The sequence below is a fragment of the Mus caroli genome, unplaced genomic scaffold (assembly GCF_978045245.1).
Source record: "Mus caroli unplaced genomic scaffold, Mus_caroli_1 scaffold_2, whole genome shotgun sequence".
In the NCBI taxonomy this organism is placed as follows: Eukaryota; Metazoa; Chordata; class Mammalia; order Rodentia; family Muridae; genus Mus; species Mus caroli.
This window is the reverse complement of record NW_028227257.1, coordinates 157,855,083-157,878,907: the sequence shown is the minus strand read 5'-3', so window position 1 is coordinate 157,878,907 and position 23,825 is coordinate 157,855,083. Positions and strand designations below refer to the sequence as shown.

The 23,825-nt window shown below is 47.7% G+C and overlaps 1 protein-coding gene across 3 annotated transcripts in view; it reads right to left on the bottom strand.

The window, feature by feature from the left end:
• The window catches only part of Mastl (microtubule associated serine/threonine kinase like), a 66,849-nt gene that overhangs the window by 37,320 nt on the left and 5,704 nt on the right, over positions 1–23,825 (bottom strand). For all 3 annotated transcript variants that reach the window (XM_085835131.1, XM_085835132.1, XM_085835133.1), the window contains exons 3-4: positions 20,115–20,254; positions 19,456–19,544 (exon numbers count right to left, since the gene is read on the bottom strand). In XM_085835131.1, coding sequence (XP_085691257.1) covers positions 19,456–19,544; positions 20,115–20,254 — 229 coding nt within the window. The remainder of the gene's footprint in view (positions 1–19,455; positions 19,545–20,114; positions 20,255–23,825) is intronic.

Genomic DNA, 23,825 nt, shown 5'->3' with positions numbered 1-23,825 from the left:
CTGTGTTACTCTACCTTCTACTCCAAGAACCCTGTGTTACTCTACCTTCTACCCCCAAGAACCCTGTGTTACTCTACCTTCTTCCCCCAAGAACCCTGTGTTACTCTACCTTCTCCCCCCAAGAACCCTGTTACTCTACTTTCTCCCCCAAGAACCCTGTGATATTCTACCTTCTCCCCCAAGAACCCTGTGTTACTCTACCTCTCTCCCCAAGAACCCTGTGTTACTCTACCTTCTCCCCCAAGAACCCTGTGTTACTCTACCTTCTCCCCCAAGAACCCTGTGTTACTCTACCTTCTCCCCCAAGAACCCTGTGTTACTCTACCTTCTCCCCCAGGAACCCTGTGTGACTCTACCTTCTCCCCCAAGAACCCTGTGTTACTCTACCTCTCTCCCCAAGAACCCTGTGTTACTCTACCTTCTCCCCCAAGAACACTGTGTTACTCTACCTTCTCCCCCAAGAACCCTGTGTTACTCTATCTTCTCCCCCAAGAACCCTGTGTTACTCTACCTTCTCCCCCAGGAACCCTGTGTGACTCTACCTTCTCCCCCAAGAACCCTGTGTTACTCTACCTTCTTCCCCCCAAGAACCCTGTGTTACTCTACCCTCTCCCCCCAAGAACCCTTTGTTACTCTACCTTCTCCCCCCAAGAAACCTGTTACTCTACCTTCTCTCCCAAGAACCCTGTGTTACTCTACCTTCTCTCCCAAGAACCCTGTGTTACTCTACCTTCTTCCCCAAGAACCCTGTGTTACTCTACCTTCTCCCCCAAGAACCTTGTGTTACTCTACCTTCTCCCCCAAGAACCCTGTGTTACTCTACCTTTTCCCCCAAAAACCCTGTGTTACTCTACCTTCTCCCCCAAGAACCTTGTGTTACTCTACCTTCTCCCCCAAGAACCCTGTGTTACTCTACCTTCTTCCTCAAGAACCCTGTGTTACTCTACCTTCTCCCCCAAGAACCCTGTGTTACTCTACCTTCTTTCCCCCAAGAACCCTGTGTTACTCTACCTTCTCCCCCCAAGAACCCTGTGTTACTCTACCTTTTCACCCAAGAACCCTGTTACTCTACCTTCTTCCCCAAGAACCCTGTGATACTGTACCTTCTCCCCCAAATACCCTGTGTTACTCTACCTCTCTCCCCAAGAACCCTGTGTTACTCTACCTTCTCCCCCAAGAACCCTGTGTTACTCTACCTTCTCCCCCAAAAACCCTGTGTTACTTTACCTTCTCCCCCCAAGAACCTTGTGTTACTCTACCTTCTCCCCCAAGAACCCTGTGTTACTGTACCTTCTACCCCAAGAACCCTGTGTTACTCTACCTTCTCCCCCCAAGAACCCTGTGTTACTCTACCTTCTTCCCCCAAGAACCCTGTGTTACTCTACCTTCTCCCCCAAGAACCCTGTGATACTCTACCTTCTCCCCCAAGAACCCTGTGTTACTCTACATTCTCCCCCCAAGAACCCTGTGATACTCTACCTTCTCCCCCAAGAACCCTGTGTTACTCTACATTCTCCCCCCAAGAACCCTGTGTTACTCTACCTTCTCCCCCAAGAACCCTGTTTTACTCTACCTTCTCCCCCCAAGAACCCTGTGTTACTCTACCTTCTTCCCCAAGAACCCTGTGTTACTCTACCTTCTCCACCAAGAACCCTGTGTTACTCTACCTTCTCCCCCCAAGTACCTTGTGTTACTCTAACTTCTCCCCCAAGAACCCTGTGTTACTCTACCTTCTCCCCCAAGAACCTTGTGTTACTGTATCTTCTCCCCCAAGAACCCTGTGTTACTCTACCTTCTCCCCCCAAGAACCCTATGTTACTCTACCTTCTCCCCCAAGAACCCTGTGCTACTCTACCTTCTCCCCCAAATACCCTGTGTTACTCTACCTCTCCCCCCAAGAACCGTGCGTTACTCTACCTTCTCCCCCAAGAACCCTGTGTTACTCTACCTTCTCCCCCCAAGAACCATGTATTACTGTACCTTCTCCCCCCAAGAACCCTGTGTTACTCTACCTTCTCCCCAAAGAACCCTGTGATACTCTACCTTCTCCCACAAGAACCCTGTGTTACTCTACCTTCTCCCCCCAAGAACATTGTGTTACTCTACCTTCTCCCCCAAGAACCCTGTGTTTCTCTACCTTCTCCCCCAAGAACCCTATGTTACTCTACCTTCTCCCCCAAGAACCCTGTGATACTCTACCTTCTCCCCCAAATACCCTGTGTTACTCTACCTCTCCCCCCAAGAACCGTGTGTTACTCTACCTTCTCCCCCAAGAACCCTGTGTTACTCTACCTTCTCCCCCAAGAACCCTGTGTTACTCTACCTTCTCCCCCCAAAACCCTGTGTTACTCTACCTTCTCCCCCCAAGAACCCTGTGTTACTCTAACTTCTCCCCCAAGAACCCTGTGTTACTCTACCTTCTACCCAAGAACCCCGTGTTACTCTACCTTCTCCCCCAAGAATCCTGTGTTACTCTACCTTCTCCCCCCAAGAAACTTGTGTTACTCTACCATCTCCCCCCAAGAACCTTGTGTTACTCTAACTTCTCCCCCAAGATCCCTGTGTTACTCGCCTTCTCCCCCCAAGAACCCTGTGTTACTCTACCTTCTCCCCCAAGAACCCTGTGATACTCTACCTTCTCCCCCGAATACCCTGTGTTACTCTACCTCTCTCCCCAAGAACTGTGTGTTACTCTACCTTCTACCCCAAGAACCCTGTGTTACTCTACCTTCTCCCCCCAAAACCCTGTGTTACTCTACCTTCTCCCCCCAAGAACCCTGTGTTACTCTAACTTCTCCCCGAAGAACCCTGTGTTACTCTACCTTCTACCCCAAGAACCCCGTGTTACTCTACCTTCTCCCTTAAGAATCCTGTGTTACTCTACCTTCTCCCCCCAAGAACCCTGTGTTACTCTACCTTCTCCTCCCAAGAACCCTGTGTTACTCTACATTCTTCCTCAAGAACCGTGCGTTACTCTACCTTCTCCCCCAAGAACCCTGTGTTACTCTACCTTCTCCCCCCAAGAACCTTGTGTTACTCTAACTTCTCCCCCAAGAACCCTGTGTTACTCTACATTCTCCCCCAAGAACCCTGTGTTACTCTACCTTCTCCCCCCAAGAACCCTGTGTTACTCTACCTTCTACCCCAAGAACCCTGTGTTACTCTACCTTCTCCCCCAAGAACCCTGTGTTACTCTACATTCTCCCGACAAGAACCATGTGTTACTCTACCTTCTCCCCCAAGAACCCTGTGTTACTCTAACTTCTCCCCCCAAGAACCCTGTTACTCTACTTTCTCCCCCAAGAACCCTGTGATACTCTACCTTCTCCCCCAAGAACCCTGTGTTACTCTACCTCTCTCCCCAAGAACCCTGTGTTACTCTACCTTCTCCCCCAAGAACCCTGTGTTACTCTACCTTCTCCCCCAAGAACCCTGTGTTACTCTACCTTCTCCCCCAAGAACCCTGTGTTACTCTACCTTCTCCCCCAGGAACCCTGTGTGACTCTACCTTCTCCCCCAAGAACCCTGTGTTACTCTACCTTCTTCCCCCCAAATACCCTGTGTTACTCTACCTCTCTCCCCAAGAACCCTGTGTTACTCTACCTTCTCCCCCAAGAACCCTGTGTTACTCTACCTTCTCCCCCAAGAACCCTGTGTTACTCTACCTTCTCCCCCAGGAACCCTGTGTGACTCTACCTTCTCCCCCAAGAACCCTGTGTTACTCTACCTCTCTCCCCAAGAACCCTGTGTTACTCTACCTTCTCCCCCAAGAACCCTGTGTTACTCTACCTTCTCCCCCAAGAACCCTGTGTTACTCTATCTTCTCCCCCAAGAACCCTGTGTTACTCTACCTTCTCCCCCAGGAACCCTGTGTGACTCTACCTTCTCCCCCAAGAACCCTGTGTTACTCTACCTTCTTCCCCCCAAGAACCCTGTGTTACTCTACCCTCTCCCCCCAAGAACCCTTTGTTACTCTACCTTCTCCCCCCAAGAAACCTGTTACTCTACCTTCTCTCCCAAGAACCCTGTGTTACTCTACCTTCTCTCCCAAGAACCCTGTGTTACTCTACCTTCTTCCCCAAGAACCCTGTGTTACTCTACCTTCTCCCCCAAGAACCCTGTGTTACTCTACATTCTCCCCCCAAGAACCCTGTGTTACTCTACCTTCTCCCCCCAAAACCCTGTGTTACTCTACCTTCTCCCCCCAAGAACCCTGTGTTACTCTACCTTCTCCCCCAAGAACCCTGTGTTACTCTACATTCTCCCGACAAGAACCATGTGTTACTCTACCTTCTCCCCCAAGAACCCTGTGTTACTCTAACTTCTCCCCCCAAGAACCCTGTGTTACTCTACCTTCTCCCCCCAAGAACCCTATGTTACTCTACCTTCTCCCCCAAGAACCCTGTGATACTCTACCTTCTCCCCCAAATACCCTGTGTTACTCTACCTCTCCCCCCAAGAACCGTGTGTTACTCTACCTTCTCCCCCAAGAACCCTGTGTTACTCTACCTTCTCCCCCAAGAACCCTGTGTTACTCTACCTTCTCCCCCCAAAACCCTGTGTTACTCTACCTTCTCCCCCCAAGAACCCTGTGTTACTCTAACTTCTCCCCCAAGAACCCTGTGTTACTCTACCTTCTACCCAAGAACCCCGTGTTACTCTACCTTCTCCCCCAAGAATCCTGTGTTACTCTACCTTCTCCCCCCAAGAAACTTGTGTTACTCTACCTTCTCCCCCAAGAACCCTGTGTTACTCTACCTTCTACCCCAAGAACCCTGTGTTACTCTACCTTCTACCCCCAAGAACCCTGTGTTACTCTACCTTCTTCCCCCAAGAACCCTGTGTTACTCTACCTTCTCCCCCCAAGAACCCTGTTACTCTACTTTCTCCCCCAAGAACCCTGTGATATTCTACCTTCTCCCCCAAGAACCCTGTGTTACTCTACCTCTCTCCCCAAGAACCCTGTGTTACTCTACCTTCTCCCCCAAGAACCCTGTGTTACTCTACCTTCTCCCCCAAGAACCCTGTGTTACTCTACCTTCTCCCCCAAGAACCCTGTGTTACTCTACCTTCTCCCCCAGGAACCCTGTGTGACTCTACCTTCTCCCCCAAGAACCCTGTGTTACTCTACCTCTCTCCCCAAGAACCCTGTGTTACTCTACCTTCTCCCCCAAGAACACTGTGTTACTCTACCTTCTCCCCCAAGAACCCTGTGTTACTCTATCTTCTCCCCCAAGAACCCTGTGTTACTCTACCTTCTCCCCCAGGAACCCTGTGTGACTCTACCTTCTCCCCCAAGAACCCTGTGTTACTCTACCTTCTTCCCCCCAAGAACCCTGTGTTACTCTACCCTCTCCCCCCAAGAACCCTTTGTTACTCTACCTTCTCCCCCCAAGAAACCTGTTACTCTACCTTCTCTCCCAAGAACCCTGTGTTACTCTACCTTCTCTCCCAAGAACCCTGTGTTACTCTACCTTCTTCCCCAAGAACCCTGTGTTACTCTACCTTCTCCCCCAAGAACCTTGTGTTACTCTACCTTCTCCCCCAAGAACCCTGTGTTACTCTACCTTTTCCCCCAAAAACCCTGTGTTACTCTACCTTCTCCCCCAAGAACCTTGTGTTACTCTACCTTCTCCCCCAAGAACCCTGTGTTACTCTACCTTCTTCCTCAAGAACCCTGTGTTACTCTACCTTCTCCCCCAAGAACCCTGTGTTACTCTACCTTCTTTCCCCCAAGAACCCTGTGTTACTCTACCTTCTCCCCCCAAGAACCCTGTGTTACTCTACCTTTTCACCCAAGAACCCTGTTACTCTACCTTCTTCCCCAAGAACCCTGTGATACTGTACCTTCTCCCCCAAATACCCTGTGTTACTCTACCTCTCTCCCCAAGAACCCTGTGTTACTCTACCTTCTCCCCCAAGAACCCTGTGTTACTCTACCTTCTCCCCCAAAAACCCTGTGTTACTTTACCTTCTCCCCCCAAGAACCTTGTGTTACTCTACCTTCTCCCCCAAGAACCCTGTGTTACTGTACCTTCTACCCCAAGAACCCTGTGTTACTCTACCTTCTCCCCCCAAGAACCCTGTGTTACTCTACCTTCTTCCCCCAAGAACCCTGTGTTACTCTACCTTCTCCCCCAAGAACCCTGTGATACTCTACCTTCTCCCCCAAGAACCCTGTGTTACTCTACATTCTCCCCCCAAGAACCCTGTGATACTCTACCTTCTCCCCCAAGAACCCTGTGTTACTCTACATTCTCCCCCCAAGAACCCTGTGTTACTCTACCTTCTCCCCCAAGAACCCTGTTTTACTCTACCTTCTCCCCCCAAGAACCCTGTGTTACTCTACCTTCTTCCCCAAGAACCCTGTGTTACTCTACCTTCTCCACCAAGAACCCTGTGTTACTCTACCTTCTCCCCCCAAGTACCTTGTGTTACTCTAACTTCTCCCCCAAGAACCCTGTGTTACTCTACCTTCTCCCCCAAGAACCTTGTGTTACTGTATCTTCTCCCCCAAGAACCCTGTGTTACTCTACCTTCTCCCCCCAAGAACCCTATGTTACTCTACCTTCTCCCCCAAGAACCCTGTGCTACTCTACCTTCTCCCCCAAATACCCTGTGTTACTCTACCTCTCCCCCCAAGAACCGTGCGTTACTCTACCTTCTCCCCCAAGAACCCTGTGTTACTCTACCTTCTCCCCCCAAGAACCATGTATTACTGTACCTTCTCCCCCCAAGAACCCTGTGTTACTCTACCTTCTCCCCAAAGAACCCTGTGATACTCTACCTTCTCCCACAAGAACCCTGTGTTACTCTACCTTCTCCCCCCAAGAACATTGTGTTACTCTACCTTCTCCCCCAAGAACCCTGTGTTTCTCTACCTTCTCCCCCAAGAACCCTGTGTGACTCTACCTTCTCCCCCAAGAACCCTGTGTTACTCTACCTCTCTCCCCAAGAACCCTGTGTTACTCTACCTTCTCCCCCAAGAACACTGTGTTACTCTACCTTCTCCCCCAAGAACCCTGTGTTACTCTATCTTCTCCCCCAAGAACCCTGTGTTACTCTACCTTCTCCCCCAGGAACCCTGTGTGACTCTACCTTCTCCCCCAAGAACCCTGTGTTACTCTACCTTCTTCCCCCCAAGAACCCTGTGTTACTCTACCCTCTCCCCCCAAGAACCCTTTGTTACTCTACCTTCTCCCCCCAAGAAACCTGTTACTCTACCTTCTCTCCCAAGAACCCTGTGTTACTCTACCTTCTCTCCCAAGAACCCTGTGTTACTCTACCTTCTTCCCCAAGAACCCTGTGTTACTCTACCTTCTCCCCCAAGAACCTTGTGTTACTCTACCTTCTCCCCCAAGAACCCTGTGTTACTCTACCTTTTCCCCCAAAAACCCTGTGTTACTCTACCTTCTCCCCCAAGAACCTTGTGTTACTCTACCTTCTCCCCCAAGAACCCTGTGTTACTCTACCTTCTTCCTCAAGAACCCTGTGTTACTCTACCTTCTCCCCCAAGAACCCTGTGTTACTCTACCTTCTTTCCCCCAAGAACCCTGTGTTACTCTACCTTCTCCCCCCAAGAACCCTGTGTTACTCTACCTTTTCACCCAAGAACCCTGTTACTCTACCTTCTTCCCCAAGAACCCTGTGATACTGTACCTTCTCCCCCAAATACCCTGTGTTACTCTACCTCTCTCCCCAAGAACCCTGTGTTACTCTACCTTCTCCCCCAAGAACCCTGTGTTACTCTACCTTCTCCCCCAAAAACCCTGTGTTACTTTACCTTCTCCCCCCAAGAACCTTGTGTTACTCTACCTTCTCCCCCAAGAACCCTGTGTTACTGTACCTTCTACCCCAAGAACCCTGTGTTACTCTACCTTCTCCCCCCAAGAACCCTGTGTTACTCTACCTTCTTCCCCCAAGAACCCTGTGTTACTCTACCTTCTCCCCCAAGAACCCTGTGATACTCTACCTTCTCCCCCAAGAACCCTGTGTTACTCTACATTCTCCCCCCAAGAACCCTGTGATACTCTACCTTCTCCCCCAAGAACCCTGTGTTACTCTACATTCTCCCCCCAAGAACCCTGTGTTACTCTACCTTCTCCCCCAAGAACCCTGTTTTACTCTACCTTCTCCCCCCAAGAACCCTGTGTTACTCTACCTTCTTCCCCAAGAACCCTGTGTTACTCTACCTTCTCCACCAAGAACCCTGTGTTACTCTACCTTCTCCCCCCAAGTACCTTGTGTTACTCTAACTTCTCCCCCAAGAACCCTGTGTTACTCTACCTTCTCCCCCAAGAACCTTGTGTTACTGTATCTTCTCCCCCAAGAACCCTGTGTTACTCTACCTTCTCCCCCCAAGAACCCTATGTTACTCTACCTTCTCCCCCAAGAACCCTGTGCTACTCTACCTTCTCCCCCAAATACCCTGTGTTACTCTACCTCTCCCCCCAAGAACCGTGCGTTACTCTACCTTCTCCCCCAAGAACCCTGTGTTACTCTACCTTCTCCCCCCAAGAACCATGTATTACTGTACCTTCTCCCCCCAAGAACCCTGTGTTACTCTACCTTCTCCCCAAAGAACCCTGTGATACTCTACCTTCTCCCACAAGAACCCTGTGTTACTCTACCTTCTCCCCCCAAGAACATTGTGTTACTCTACCTTCTCCCCCAAGAACCCTGTGTTTCTCTACCTTCTCCCCCAAGAACCCTATGTTACTCTACCTTCTCCCCCAAGAACCCTGTGATACTCTACCTTCTCCCCCAAATACCCTGTGTTACTCTACCTCTCCCCCCAAGAACCGTGTGTTACTCTACCTTCTCCCCCAAGAACCCTGTGTTACTCTACCTTCTCCCCCAAGAACCCTGTGTTACTCTACCTTCTCCCCCCAAAACCCTGTGTTACTCTACCTTCTCCCCCCAAGAACCCTGTGTTACTCTAACTTCTCCCCCAAGAACCCTGTGTTACTCTACCTTCTACCCAAGAACCCCGTGTTACTCTACCTTCTCCCCCAAGAATCCTGTGTTACTCTACCTTCTCCCCCCAAGAAACTTGTGTTACTCTACCATCTCCCCCCAAGAACCTTGTGTTACTCTAACTTCTCCCCCAAGATCCCTGTGTTACTCGCCTTCTCCCCCCAAGAACCCTGTGTTACTCTACCTTCTCCCCCAAGAACCCTGTGATACTCTACCTTCTCCCCCGAATACCCTGTGTTACTCTACCTCTCTCCCCAAGAACTGTGTGTTACTCTACCTTCTACCCCAAGAACCCTGTGTTACTCTACCTTCTCCCCCCAAAACCCTGTGTTACTCTACCTTCTCCCCCCAAGAACCCTGTGTTACTCTAACTTCTCCCCGAAGAACCCTGTGTTACTCTACCTTCTACCCCAAGAACCCCGTGTTACTCTACCTTCTCCCTTAAGAATCCTGTGTTACTCTACCTTCTCCCCCCAAGAACCCTGTGTTACTCTACCTTCTCCTCCCAAGAACCCTGTGTTACTCTACATTCTTCCTCAAGAACCGTGCGTTACTCTACCTTCTCCCCCAAGAACCCTGTGTTACTCTACCTTCTCCCCCCAAGAACCTTGTGTTACTCTAACTTCTCCCCCAAGAACCCTGTGTTACTCTACATTCTCCCCCAAGAACCCTGTGTTACTCTACCTTCTCCCCCCAAGAACCCTGTGTTACTCTACCTTCTACCCCAAGAACCCTGTGTTACTCTACCTTCTACCCCAAGAACCCTGTGTTACTCTACATTCTCCCGACAAGAACCATGTGTTACTCTACCTTCTCCCCCAAGAACCCTGTGTTACTCTAACTTCTCCCCCCAAGAACCCTGTTACTCTACTTTCTCCCCCAAGAACCCTGTGATACTCTACCTTCTCCCCCAAGAACCCTGTGTTACTCTACCTCTCTCCCCAAGAACCCTGTGTTACTCTACCTTCTCCCCCAAGAACCCTGTGTTACTCTACCTTCTCCCCCAAGAACCCTGTGTTACTCTACCTTCTCCCCCAAGAACCCTGTGTTACTCTACCTTCTCCCCCAGGAACCCTGTGTGACTCTACCTTCTCCCCCAGGAACCCTGTGTTACTCTACCTTCTTCCCCCCAAGAACCCTGTGTTACTCTACCTCTCTCCCCAAGAACCCTGTGTTACTCTACCTTCTCCCCCAAGAACCCTGTGTTACTCTACCTTCTCCCCCAAGAACCCTGTGTTACTCTATCTTCTCCCCCAAGAACCCTGTGTTACTCTACCTTCTCCCCCAGGAACCCTGTGTGACTCTACCTTCTCCCCCAAGAACCCTGTGTTACTCTACCTTCTTCCCCCCAAGAACCCTGTGTTACTCTACCCTCTCCCCCCAAGAACCCTGTGTTACTCTACCTTCTCCCCCCAAGAAACCTGTTACTCTACCTTCTCTCCCAAGAACCCTGTGTTACTCTACCTTCTCTCCCAAGAACCCTGTGTTACTCTACCTTCTTCCCCAAGAACCCTGTGTTACTCTACCTTCTCCCCCAAGAACCTTGTGTTACTCTACCTTCTCCCCCAAGAACCCTGTGTTACTCTACCTTCTCCCCCAAAAACCCTGTGTTACTCTACCTTCTTTCCCCCAAGAACCCTGTGTTACTCTACCTTCTCCCCCCAAGAACCCTGTGTTACTACCTTCTCCCCCCTAGAACCCTGTTACTCTACCTTCTTCCCCAAGAACCCTGTGATACTGTACCTTCTCCCCCAAATACCCTGTGTTACTCTACCTCTCTCCAAGAACCCTGTGTTACTCTACCTTCTCCCCCAAGAACCCTGTGTTACTCTACCTTCTCCCCCAAGAACCCTGTGTTACTCTACCTTCTTTCCCCCAAGAACCCTGTGTTACTCTACCTTCTCCCCCCAAGAACCCTGTGTTACTCTACCTTTTCCCCCCTAGAACCCTGTTACTCTACCTTCTTCCCCAAGAACCCTGTGATACTGTACCTTCTCCCCCAAGAACCCTGTGTTACTCTACCTCTCTCCCCAAGAACCCTGTGTTACTCTACCTTCTCCCCCAAGAACCCTGTGTTACTCTACCTTCTCCCCCAAAAACCCTGTGTTACTTTACCTTCTCCCCCCAAGAACCTTGTGTTACTCTACCTTCTCCCCCAAGAACCCTGTGTTACTGTACCTTCTACCCCAAGAACCCTGTGTTACTCTACCTTCTCCCCCCAAGAACCCTGTGTTACTCTACCTTCTTCCCCCAAGAACCCTGTGTTACTCTACCTTCTCCCCCAAGAACCCTGTGATACTCTACCTTCTCCCCCAAGAACCCTGTGTTACTCTACATTCTCCCCCCAAGAACCCTGTGATACTCTACCTTCTCCCCCAAGAACCCTGTGTTACTCTACATTCTCCCCCCAAGAACCCTGTGTTACTCTACCTTCTCCCCCAAGAACCCTGTGTTACTCTACCTTCTCCCCCCAAGAACCCTGTGTTACTCTACCTTCTTCCCCAAGAACCCTGTGTTACTCTACCTTCTCCACCAAGAACCCTGTGTTACTCTACCTTCTCCCCCCAAGAACCTTGTGTTACTCTAACTTCTCCCCCAAGAACCCTGTGTTACTCTACCTTCTCCCCCAAGAACCTTGTGTTACTCTATCTTCTCCCCCAAGAACCCTGTGTTACTCTACCTTCTCCCCCCAAGAACCCTGTGCTACTCTACCTTCTCCCCCAAATACCCTGTGTTACTCTACCTCTCCCCCCAAGAACCGTGCGTTACTCTACCTTCTCCCCCAAGAACCCTGTGCTACTCTACCTTCTCCCCCAAATACCCTGTGTTACTCTACCTCTCCCCCCAAGAACCGTGCGTTACTCTACCTTCTCCCCCAAGAACCCTGTGTTACTCTACCTTCTCCCCCCAAGAACCATGTATTACTGTACCTTCTCCCCCCAAGAACCCTGTGTTACTCTACCTTCTCCCCAAAGAACCCTGTGATACTCTACCTTCTCCCCCAAGAACCCTGTGTTACTCTACCTTCTCCCCCCAAGAACATTGTGTTACTCTACCTTCTCCCCCAAGAACCCTGTGTTTCTCTACCTTCTCCCCCAAGAACCCTGTGTTACTCTACCTTCTTCCCCCAAGAACCCTGTGTTACTCTATCTTCTCCCCCAAGAACCCTGTGTTACTCTACCTTCTCCCCCAGGAACCCTGTGTGACTCTACCTTCTCCCCCAAGAACCCTTTGTTACTCTACCTTCTTCCCCCCAAGAACCCTGTGTTACTCTACCCTCTCCCCCCAAGAACCCTTTGTTACTCTACCTTCTCCCCCCAAGAAACCTGTTACTCTACCTTCTCTCCCAAGAACCCTGTGTTACTCTACCTTCTCTCCCAAGAACCCTGTGTTACTCTACCTTCTTCCCCAAGAACCCTGTGTTACTCTACCTTCTCCCCCAAGAACCCTGTGTTACTCTACATTCTCCCCCCAAGAACCCTGTGTTACTCTACCTTCTCCCCCCAAAACCCTGTGTTACTCTACCTTCTCCCCCCAAGAACCCTGTGTTACTCTACCTTCTCCCCCAAGAACCCTGTGTTACTCTACATTCTCCCGACAAGAACCATGTGTTACTCTACCTTCTCCCCCAAGAACCCTGTGTTACTCTAACTTCTCCCCCCAAGAACCCTGTGTTACTCTACCTTCTCCCCCCAAGAACCCTATGTTACTCTACCTTCTCCCCCAAGAACCCTGTGATACTCTACCTTCTCCCCCAAATACCCTGTGTTACTCTACCTCTCCCCCCAAGAACCGTGTGTTACTCTACCTTCTCCCCCAAGAACCCTGTGTTACTCTACCTTCTCCCCCAAGAACCCTGTGTTACTCTACCTTCTCCCCCCAAAACCCTGTGTTACTCTACCTTCTCCCCCCAAGAACCCTGTGTTACTCTAACTTCTCCCCCAAGAACCCTGTGTTACTCTACCTTCTACCCAAGAACCCCGTGTTACTCTACCTTCTCCCCCAAGAATCCTGTGTTACTCTACCTTCTCCCCCCAAGAAACTTGTGTTACTCTACCTTCTCCCCCAAGAACCCTGTGTTACTCTACCTTCTACCCCAAGAACCCTGTGTTACTCTACCTTCTACCCCCAAGAACCCTGTGTTACTCTACCTTCTTCCCCCAAGAACCCTGTGTTACTCTACCTTCTCCCCCCAAGAACCCTGTTACTCTACTTTCTCCCCCAAGAACCCTGTGATATTCTACCTTCTCCCCCAAGAACCCTGTGTTACTCTACCTCTCTCCCCAAGAACCCTGTGTTACTCTACCTTCTCCCCCAAGAACCCTGTGTTACTCTACCTTCTCCCCCAAGAACCCTGTGTTACTCTACCTTCTCCCCCAAGAACCCTGTGTTACTCTACCTTCTCCCCCAGGAACCCTGTGTGACTCTACCTTCTCCCCCAAGAACCCTGTGTTACTCTACCTCTCTCCCCAAGAACCCTGTGTTACTCTACCTTCTCCCCCAAGAACACTGTGTTACTCTACCTTCTCCCCCAAGAACCCTGTGTTACTCTATCTTCTCCCCCAAGAACCCTGTGTTACTCTACCTTCTCCCCCAGGAACCCTGTGTGACTCTACCTTCTCCCCCAAGAACCCTGTGTTACTCTACCTTCTTCCCCCCAAGAACCCTGTGTTACTCTACCCTCTCCCCCCAAGAACCCTTTGTTACTCTACCTTCTCCCCCCAAGAAACCTGTTACTCTACCTTCTCTCCCAAGAACCCTGTGTTACTCTACCTTCTCTCCCAAGAACCCTGTGTTACTCTACCTTCTTCCCCAAGAACCCTGTGTTACTCTACCTTCTCCCCCAAGAACCTTGTGTTACTCTACCTTCTCCCCCAAGAACCCTGTGTTACTCTACCTTTTCCCCCAAAAACCCTGTGTTACTCTACCTTCTTCCCCAAGAACCTTGTGTTACTCTACCTTCTCCCCCAAGAACCCTGTGTTACTCTACCTTCTTCCTCAAGAACCCTGTGTTACTCTACCTTCTCCCCCAAGAACCCTGTGTTACTCTACCTTCTTTCCCCCAAGAACCCTGTGTTACTCTACCTTCTCCCCCCAAGAACCCTGTGTTACTCTACCTTTTCACCCAAGAACCCTGTTACTCTACCTTCTTCCCCAAGAACCCTGTGATACTGTACCTTCTCCCCCAAATACCCTGTGTTACTCTACCTCTCTCCCCAAGAACCCTGTGTTACTCTACCTTCTCCCCCAAGAACCCTGTGTTACTCTACCTTCTCCCCCAAAAACCCTGTGTTACTTTACCTTCTCCCCCCAAGAACCTTGTGTTACTCTACCTTCTCCCCCAAGAACCCTGTGTTACTGTACCTTCTACCCCAAGAACCCTGTGTTACTCTACCTTCTCCCCCCAAGAACCCTGTGTTACTCTACCTTCTTCCCCCAAGAACCCTGTGTTACTCTACCTTCTCCCCCAAGAACCCTGTGATACTCTACCTTCTCCCCCAAGAACCCTGTGTTACTCTACATTCTCCCCCCAAGAACCCTGTGATACTCTACCTTCTCCCCCAAGAACCCTGTGTTACTCTACATTCTCCCCCCAAGAACCCTGTGTTACTCTACCTTCTCCCCCAAGAACCCTGTTTTACTCTACCTTCTCCCCCCAAGAACCCTGTGTTACTCTACCTTCTTCCCCAAGAACCCTGTGTTACTCTACCTTCTCCACCAAGAACCCTGTGTTACTCTACCTTCTCCCCCCAAGTACCTTGTGTTACTCTAACTTCTCCCCCAAGAACCCTGTGTTACTCTACCTTCTCCCCCAAGAACCTTGTGTTACTGTATCTTCTCCCCCAAGAACCCTGTGTTACTCTACCTTCTCCCCCCAAGAACCCTATGTTACTCTACCTTCTCCCCCAAGAACCCTGTGCTACTCTACCTTCTCCCCCAAATACCCTGTGTTACTCTACCTCTCCCCCCAAGAACCGTGCGTTACTCTACCTTCTCCCCCAAGAACCCTGTGTTACTCTACCTTCTCCCCCCAAGAACCATGTATTACTGTACCTTCTCCCCCCAAGAACCCTGTGTTACTCTACCTTCTCCCCAAAGAACCCTGTGATACTCTACCTTCTCCCACAAGAACCCTGTGTTACTCTACCTTCTCCCCCCAAGAACATTGTGTTACTCTACCTTCTCCCCCAAGAACCCTGTGTTTCTCTACCTTCTCCCCCAAGAACCCTATGTTACTCTACCTTCTCCCCCAAGAACCCTGTGATACTCTACCTTCTCCCCCAAATACCCTGTGTTACTCTACCTCTCCCCCCAAGAACCGTGTGTTACTCTACCTTCTCCCCCAAGAACCCTGTGTTACTCTACCTTCTCCCCCAAGAACCCTGTGTTACTCTACCTTCTCCCCCCAAAACCCTGTGTTACTCTACCTTCTCCCCCCAAGAACCCTGTGTTACTCTAACTTCTCCCCCAAGAACCCTGTGTTACTCTACCTTCTACCCAAGAACCCCGTGTTACTCTACCTTCTCCCCCAAGAATCCTGTGTTACTCTACCTTCTCCCCCCAAGAAACTTGTGTTACTCTACCATCTCCCCCCAAGAACCTTGTGTTACTCTAACTTCTCCCCCAAGATCCCTGTGTTACTCGCCTTCTCCCCCCAAGAACCCTGTGTTACTCTACCTTCTCCCCCAAGAACCCTGTGATACTCTACCTTCTCCCCCGAATACCCTGTGTTACTCTACCTCTCTCCCCAAGAACTGTGTGTTACTCTACCTTCTACCCCAAGAACCCTGTGTTACTCTACCTTCTCCCCCCAAAACCCTGTGTTACTCTACCTTCTCCCCCCAAGAACCCTGTGTTACTCTAACTTCTCCCCGAAGAACCCTGTGTTACTCTACCTTCTACCCCAAGAACCCCGTGTTACTCTACCTTCTCCCTTAAGAATCCTGTGTTACTCTACCTTCTCCCCCCAAGAACCCTGTGTTACTCTACCTTCTCCTCCCAAGAACCCTGTGTTACTCTACATTCTTCCTCAAGAACCGTGCGTTACTCTACCTTCTCCCCCAAGAACCCTGTGTTACTCTACCTTCTCCCCCCAAGAACCTTGTGTTACTCTAACTTCTCCCCCAAGAACCCTGTGTTACTCTACATTCTCCCCCAAGAACCCTGTGTTACTCTACCTTCTCCCCCCAAGAACCCTGTGTTACTCTACCTTCTACCCCAAGAACCCTGTGTTACTCTACCTTCTACCCCAAGAACCCTGTGTTACTCTACATTCTCCCGACAAGAACCATGTGTTACTCTACCTTCTCCCCCAAGAACCCTGTGTTACTCTAACTTCTCCCCCCAAGAACCCTGTTACTCTACTTTCTCCCCCAAGAACCCTGTGATACTCTACCTTCTCCCCCAAGAACCCTGTGTTACTCTACCTCTCTCCCCAAGAACCCTGTGTTACTCTACCTTCTCCCCCAAGAACCCTGTGTTACTCTACCTTCTCCCCCAAGAACCCTGTGTTACTCTACCTTCTCCCCCAAGAACCCTGTGTTACTCTACCTTCTCCCCCAGGAACCCTGTGTGACTCTACCTTCTCCCCCAGGAACCCTGTGTTACTCTACCTTCTTCCCCCCAAGAACCCTGTGTTACTCTACCTCTCTCCCCAAGAACCCTGTGTTACTCTACCTTCTCCCCCAAGAACCCTGTGTTACTCTACCTTCTCCCCCAAGAACCCTGTGTTACTCTATCTTCTCCCCCAAGAACCCTGTGTTACTCTACCTTCTCCCCCAGGAACCCTGTGTGACTCTACCTTCTCCCCCAAGAACCCTGTGTTACTCTACCTTCTTCCCCCCAAGAACCCTGTGTTACTCTACCCTCTCCCCCCAAGAACCCTGTGTTACTCTACCTTCTCCCCCCAAGAAACCTGTTACTCTACCTTCTCTCCCAAGAACCCTGTGTTACTCTACCTTCTCTCCCAAGAACCCTGTGTTACTCTACCTTCTTCCCCAAGAACCCTGTGTTACTCTACCTTCTCCCCCAAGAACCTTGTGTTACTCTACCTTCTCCCCCAAGAACCCTGTGTTACTCTACCTTCTCCCCCAAAAACCCTGTGTTACTCTACCTTCTTTCCCCCAAGAACCCTGTGTTACTCTACCTTCTCCCCCCAAGAACCCTGTGTTACTACCTTCTCCCCCCTAGAACCCTGTTACTCTACCTTCTTCCCCAAGAACCCTGTGATACTGTACCTTCTCCCCCAAATACCCTGTGTTACTCTACCTCTCTCCAAGAACCCTGTGTTACTCTACCTTCTCCCCCAAGAACCCTGTGTTACTCTACCTTCTCCCCCAAGAACCCTGTGTTACTCTACCTTCTTTCCCCCAAGAACCCTGTGTTACTCTACCTTCTCCCCCCAAGAACCCTGTGTTACTCTACCTTTTCCCCCCTAGAACCCTGTTACTCTACCTTCTTCCCCAAGAACCCTGTGATACTGTACCTTCTCCCCCAAGAACCCTGTGTTACTCTACCTCTCTCCCCAAGAACCCTGTGTTACTCTACCTTCTCCCCCAAGAACCCTGTGTTACTCTACCTTCTCCCCCAAAAACCCTGTGTTACTTTACCTTCTCCCCCCAAGAACCTTGTGTTACTCTACCTTCTCCCCCAAGAACCCTGTGTTACTGTACCTTCTACCCCAAGAACCCTGTGTTACTCTACCTTCTCCCCCCAAGAACCCTGTGTTACTCTACCTTCTTCCCCCAAGAACCCTGTGTTACTCTACCTTCTCCCCCAAGAACCCTGTGATACTCTACCTTCTCCCCCAAGAACCCTGTGTTACTCTACATTCTCCCCCCAAGAACCCTGTGATACTCTACCTTCTCCCCCAAGAACCCTGTGTTACTCTACATTCTCCCCCCAAGAACCCTGTGTTACTCTACCTTCTCCCCCAAGAACCCTGTGTTACTCTACCTTCTCCCCCCAAGAACCCTGTGTTACTCTACCTTCTTCCCCAAGAACCCTGTGTTACTCTACCTTCTCCACCAAGAACCCTGTGTTACTCTACCTTCTCCCCCCAAGAACCTTGTGTTACTCTAACTTCTCCCCCAAGAACCCTGTGTTACTCTACCTTCTCCCCCAAGAACCTTGTGTTACTCTATCTTCTCCCCCAAGAACCCTGTGTTACTCTACCTTCTCCCCCCAAGAACCCTGTGCTACTCTACCTTCTCCCCCAAATACCCTGTGTTACTCTACCTCTCCCCCCAAGAACCGTGCGTTACTCTACCTTCTCCCCCAAGAACCCTGTGCTACTCTACCTTCTCCCCCAAATACCCTGTGTTACTCTACCTCTCCCCCCAAGAACCGTGCGTTACTCTACCTTCTCCCCCAAGAACCCTGTGTTACTCTACCTTCTCCCCCCAAGAACCATGTATTACTGTACCTTCTCCCCCCAAGAACCCTGTGTTACTCTACCTTCTCCCCAAAGAACCCTGTGATACTCTACCTTCTCCCCCAAGAACCCTGTGTTACTCTACCTTCTCCCCCCAAGAACATTGTGTTACTCTACCTTCTCCCCCAAGAACCCTGTGTTTCTCTACCTTCTCCCCCAAGAACCCTGTGTTACTCTACCTTCTTCCCCCAAGAACCCTGTGTTACTCTATCTTCTCCCCCAAGAACCCTGTGTTACTCTACCTTCTTCCCCCCAAGCTCATATAAAATCAGAGAATTAAAATACTTTCCCTTCTTAAATATACAATTTTTCTCTTGACAGCATTAAGCCAATATAAAATCTCTTTAGTAAATCTGCCCTCTCTTTTTTCTTTCTCTTTCTTTCTCTCTTTCTTTCTCTCTCTCTCTCTTTCTTTCTTTCTTTCTTTCTTTCTTTCTTTCTTTCTTTCTTTCTTTCTTTGTAGTTTTGTTCATGGGGCAGTATTCGTTTGTGGTATTAATAGTGTGAGATGTTACTTTGTTGTTTTTTTTATGCTAGCATTTAAAAAATTCCTACTCAGAAATGAACTTATTTCCATACATACAGGAATAAATTGTATTTATCAAGGTCTTGGTGGTGGCAAGATGTATGTGCATAAGTTTTAGGAATCAGCTCTGGATTATATTGTGGTTTAGTCAGTTCATGCTTAAATATCTATCCTGACTCAGCACTGATAAAGAGAACAGTGGCTGGCAGCTCCATTTTTAAATATCTAAGGAGTTTTAAGGACCTCTGACCATCCAAGAAGATCTTTTACTTGTTTGTTTCCTCTTTCTCCTCCTCCTCTTTTTCTGTTCTAGGGTTGGATCATTTTAAGCAAACATTATGCTAACACACCCCAACTCTTCTTTTAATGGGACAAAACCAACATTACATACTCATTTTCAGCCTATCTCAGAACAAACAGCCATCACATTTTATCAAGTATGGAAAAAAAAAAAAAAGGTAATGAAAGTCTCAAAGTTTGTTGGGTTTTTAAAAAGGCACTTACCTGCTATCATTCTTACCTCTATTCAAAGTAACTTTGGAAAGGCCAAAATCTGTCAGTTTAATATGACCCTCATTGGAAATAAGCATATTGTCCGGTTTCAAATCCCTGAATATAAAAACACAAAAAAACCAAACAGATACTGAGAAAAGTAATTTTGATGTTAAAATACCATGTAAAGTGGGGGGGAATTACAAGAGATAACTGTAGTTATTTCCTTTAAAATAAACTTAGAGAAAACAGCTCTCAGAAATATCTGTTACATATTGGAATCTACAAAAATTTGTGTGGTTCAATACTAGATTTTGTATCCTTCTACCAGTGCAAATTTATGTCCACCTCTTTCAAGGAAGGCATGATTTAAGCTTTAATAGAGCAGAGCCATTTAACCTTTCTCTGATCTGATGAAAGGTGGGACCACAAACTCTGTAACTGTTGTATGGTGGTATGGGAGTGGAAAGATATTAATAATCTTTAATTAAAATGTTGTGTTTATGTTCGAAGCAATATTTAACAAAATATAGGGAGATTAAATAAGAGCTAATACAGTCTCTACGTATATATTACAACTGTGCTGTAGGTAAACTCGGCATGTCTTGTATGTAAGCAAGTATTTTCTGCATATATTAAAGGTTCAAACACAATCTCTTTAACAATGTATAGAAAAGTCGGTCTTACCTATGAATGATTCCATGTCTGTGTAGGTAGTCTAAAGCCAATGCTACTTCAGAAATATATTTTATAGCCATCTCTTCATCAAAATAACCATATATATGTAGGAGAGACTTGACATCTCCACCAATAAGATATTCCATTATCTATCAAAAGAGAATTTAAAAATATTTTTGAAATATATAGTGTGTAGGCATTAGTTTTATTTTGTTTAAAATAGTTACACTAAAAGTTATTTTTATTTGTGTTATCACTTATGCACCTGAATGATAAAAAAAATTTTTTTTTCCTGCCCCAGCTTTCCAACTACAGGGATTATATAGGCATGCACCATTAATCCTGGTTTCTTACTATTTTTCTGGTGAAAAATTAAACTGGTCAGTTACACAAAAGTTCTAAGACTATTAGAATTACTTCTCACTTGCCAACATTTCAGTTCACAAATTTTTAGCGTGGGCCATATCTGGTTTCTTCTCCCTCACATATTTAATGTTAATATTATGAATTGTCCTGGCTAGTTTTTATGTCAACTTGATATAAGCTAGAGTCATCTGAGAGGAGGTAACCTCATTTGAGAAAATGCCCCAATAAGCCTATAGGGTATTTTCTTAGTGATTGATGGGGGAGGGCCCAGCACATTGTAGGTACTGCCATCCCTGGGCTGGAGATCCTGGGTTCAATAAGAAAGCAAGATGAGCAAACCCCAAGGAGCAAGCCAGTAAGCAGATCCCCTCTATGGCCTCTGTATCAGCTCCTATCTGCAGGTTCCAGCTCTCTTCAGTGGATATGTAACTTAGGACATGAAAGCCCCCAAACCCTTTCCTTCCCCCAGTTGCTTTTGGTTATGGTGTTTTATAACAGCACTACAAACCCTAAGACACATATTAATGTCTACAGTATAATAAATATGCTGTTCAGGCTAGTCTTGAACTCCTCGGTTCCACAGTTCCTCTTGCCTTGGCTTTTTTATTTCTGCAGTCACAGGTACACACCACACCTGGCTAGTGTTCTATTTTTGCTGACTAATTTGATAATAAAAGTTAATGTACTGTTACCCTGAACTTTTGTTTTGTTTCAAGACAGGGTATTCTGCTGCCTTTCAAGTGCCAAAACTGTGGGCTTGTCCTGTGACGCCTGACTTGCTGAGTAAGGCAGCCTTCTGCAAGTACAGAGCAATAAGATTCTAATATGTAGTATATATTTAGATTTCTATGACCATCTCAATATTGTTTTTTATAGCTTTCCTCCTAGTCCTAGTAAATACAAGACCACAAAACAAGTTTTTTGCTACATTTCTCCATTTCTCTAATCTGGAGCCTATGTCCAGTGTTTTGTATCTGTGCATCTTTCACAATAAAATGTTGAAGAAAACAGGTCTATTTACAGGAAGCAGCTTTTTAATTTGAGGTTTTCGGTTATTTCCTCATGATTTCACATTAAGAATATTGGGTAGAAGTATCAAAGTGCTGCTCCCCTTTCAGTGATGGCTACCAGCAGACACTCAGAGAAGACTCTAAATCTTTGAGTTGCCCTCCATTCCCCAAAACCTGGAGACTGATCCCAGGCTCTAGTGGACATTAGACAAGCACACTACCACTGAGCTATATCTTCAGGCCTCTGGATCTCTAATAAAGCCCTAGATAGTGTTGACATTATTTGTTTATGGACCACATTTATAGCACCAAGATGTAAGAATCTAAACCAATAATGAAGTTAGATACGATAGGTAAGACATTGTCTGTTATTAAATGTCTAGAATGAGTGAAATAGAACTGGGGATATAGCTCTGTGGCAGGGTTCTTCCCTAGCATGTGTGGAGCCCTAGGTTTGGGCCCCAGTACCACATATAAACAGTAAGCCAAAAACAACAACAACAAAAAAGAAATATTATAGCTGTCTAATTATTATAGTAACTCTATAGTAAAAACAAAAAGCTCCACGTTAAGCAAACACATCTACCACTCACTGTTGTAATAGGACTGAAAGCTACTGGATACCAAGAAGTTCAATCAGTCACAGTCATGGTTTTTACATACAAACATGCAAAATAGGGTGCCGTAAAAGCATTTGGAGACCTCAAGAAGAATTAAAGGGTTAAGCAGAGGCAGACAAGCAGAGAGATAGCTTACCAATCCAGGGTCATGTCTGGCTCCAGCCCCATCTGCATTCAGCTGCAAGTACATCCCCTCTCCAAACAAAGCAGTTGGGTCACCCTGACCCATCCTCCCTAGCAGACCTTATTAACTCTCTGTGGTCAAACACATCTTGAAACATATCCTGAAAGCAGAGGTAGTGGGCCTGTTCAGTCTGCACTAGACATGCACTGTCTAAACATGAACTGTCAAGGGAAAAGCTCTATTTATGATCGTATGCCTATGCATAACTGGGCATATATGTAATTAAAATCAGATGCATCATAGAAAATGACATGCAGAGTGGACCACAGTTTACCCAAGCTTATCAATCAAACAGAAAACTCCCCAAGTCCCTCCCCAAGTAGTCAACTCCTCTTCCTCCTAGAAGACCCAGGTAGCACTGAAGGGCTTTGGAGCAGATTTCTGTCTGCTATTCCTGTTCAACTGCCCATTCACTGTGGCTTTGAATAAAACTTGTTACTTGGCTATTTCTGTGTTTCTCTAATTCCTGGAGCAAGATGCCAACAACCTAGAAACGTCTGGTCCAGGCTGGTAACAACTTCTACCTTCTTTGGACATAGCATTCAAGGATATTACCTTTTATTCTGTGAAGAGCCACATAATAAAATTTAATCTTTGTGGGATTCTAGTACAACTGTTTCACTCAGCCATTCTGACACTGCCAAACACAATGATGACATAAACAAAAGAATGTGATTAGGTTCTAATCAAACTTTACCTTCTGACTAAAACTCCAAGTTCACTGTAATTTTCGTGTATCAGAAATCTTCTCTTGGTATTGTGTGGTATGTGCATAGGGACCAGAGGACGTTAGGAATACTATTCCATCACTGTCTTTATTCTGTGACAAGGTCTCTCTCACTGAATCTGGAGGTAGCGTGGTGAGCAGCAAGCTTCAGCAATCTTGTGTCTTTGTGACCCGATAACACTGGTATTACTGGGGTGTTTATGATCACGGTTGTAGGTCCTCATGGGTATGCAGCAAGAACTCTTATCCACTGAGCTTTCCCAACTTCAAATAGTAGTCTTTAACATTTTTCCCCCCACTCCAGTGCATTTTTAAAAGCAAGGTCTTCTGTCTTCAGGGTAGCCTCAAACTTCTTTTGCAGCTGAGGATAACCTGTAACTCCTAATCTTCTAGCCTCCACCTCCTCAGTGCTGGGATTAAATGTGTATACTACCACACCCAGTTTATTTGGTGCTGGGGACTAAACCCAAAGCTTAAAAAAAAAAAAAGGATTACAAAGCTTCTTCTTAGCTTGGTCATGGGTCACAGTGGTTTGCAAACACTGGCTTAGAAGATGGAAATCAATTTCTCTAATCTCTCTCTCTCTCTCTCTCTCTCTCTCTCTAGGTAGGGTCTTCTATATAGCTCCAGCTGGCCTAGAACTTGCAATCTTCCTTCTTCTGCCTTCTAAGTGCTGATACTATAGATCTGTGCCATCTTGCACAGCATTTAACTTTGCTTTGGAGGTGAATACCCAAATTTGTATCCTCACACCAAAATTACTTCCCTAGAATCAACAGGTATCATCTTCAGCATTGGAGTTCATTACCACCT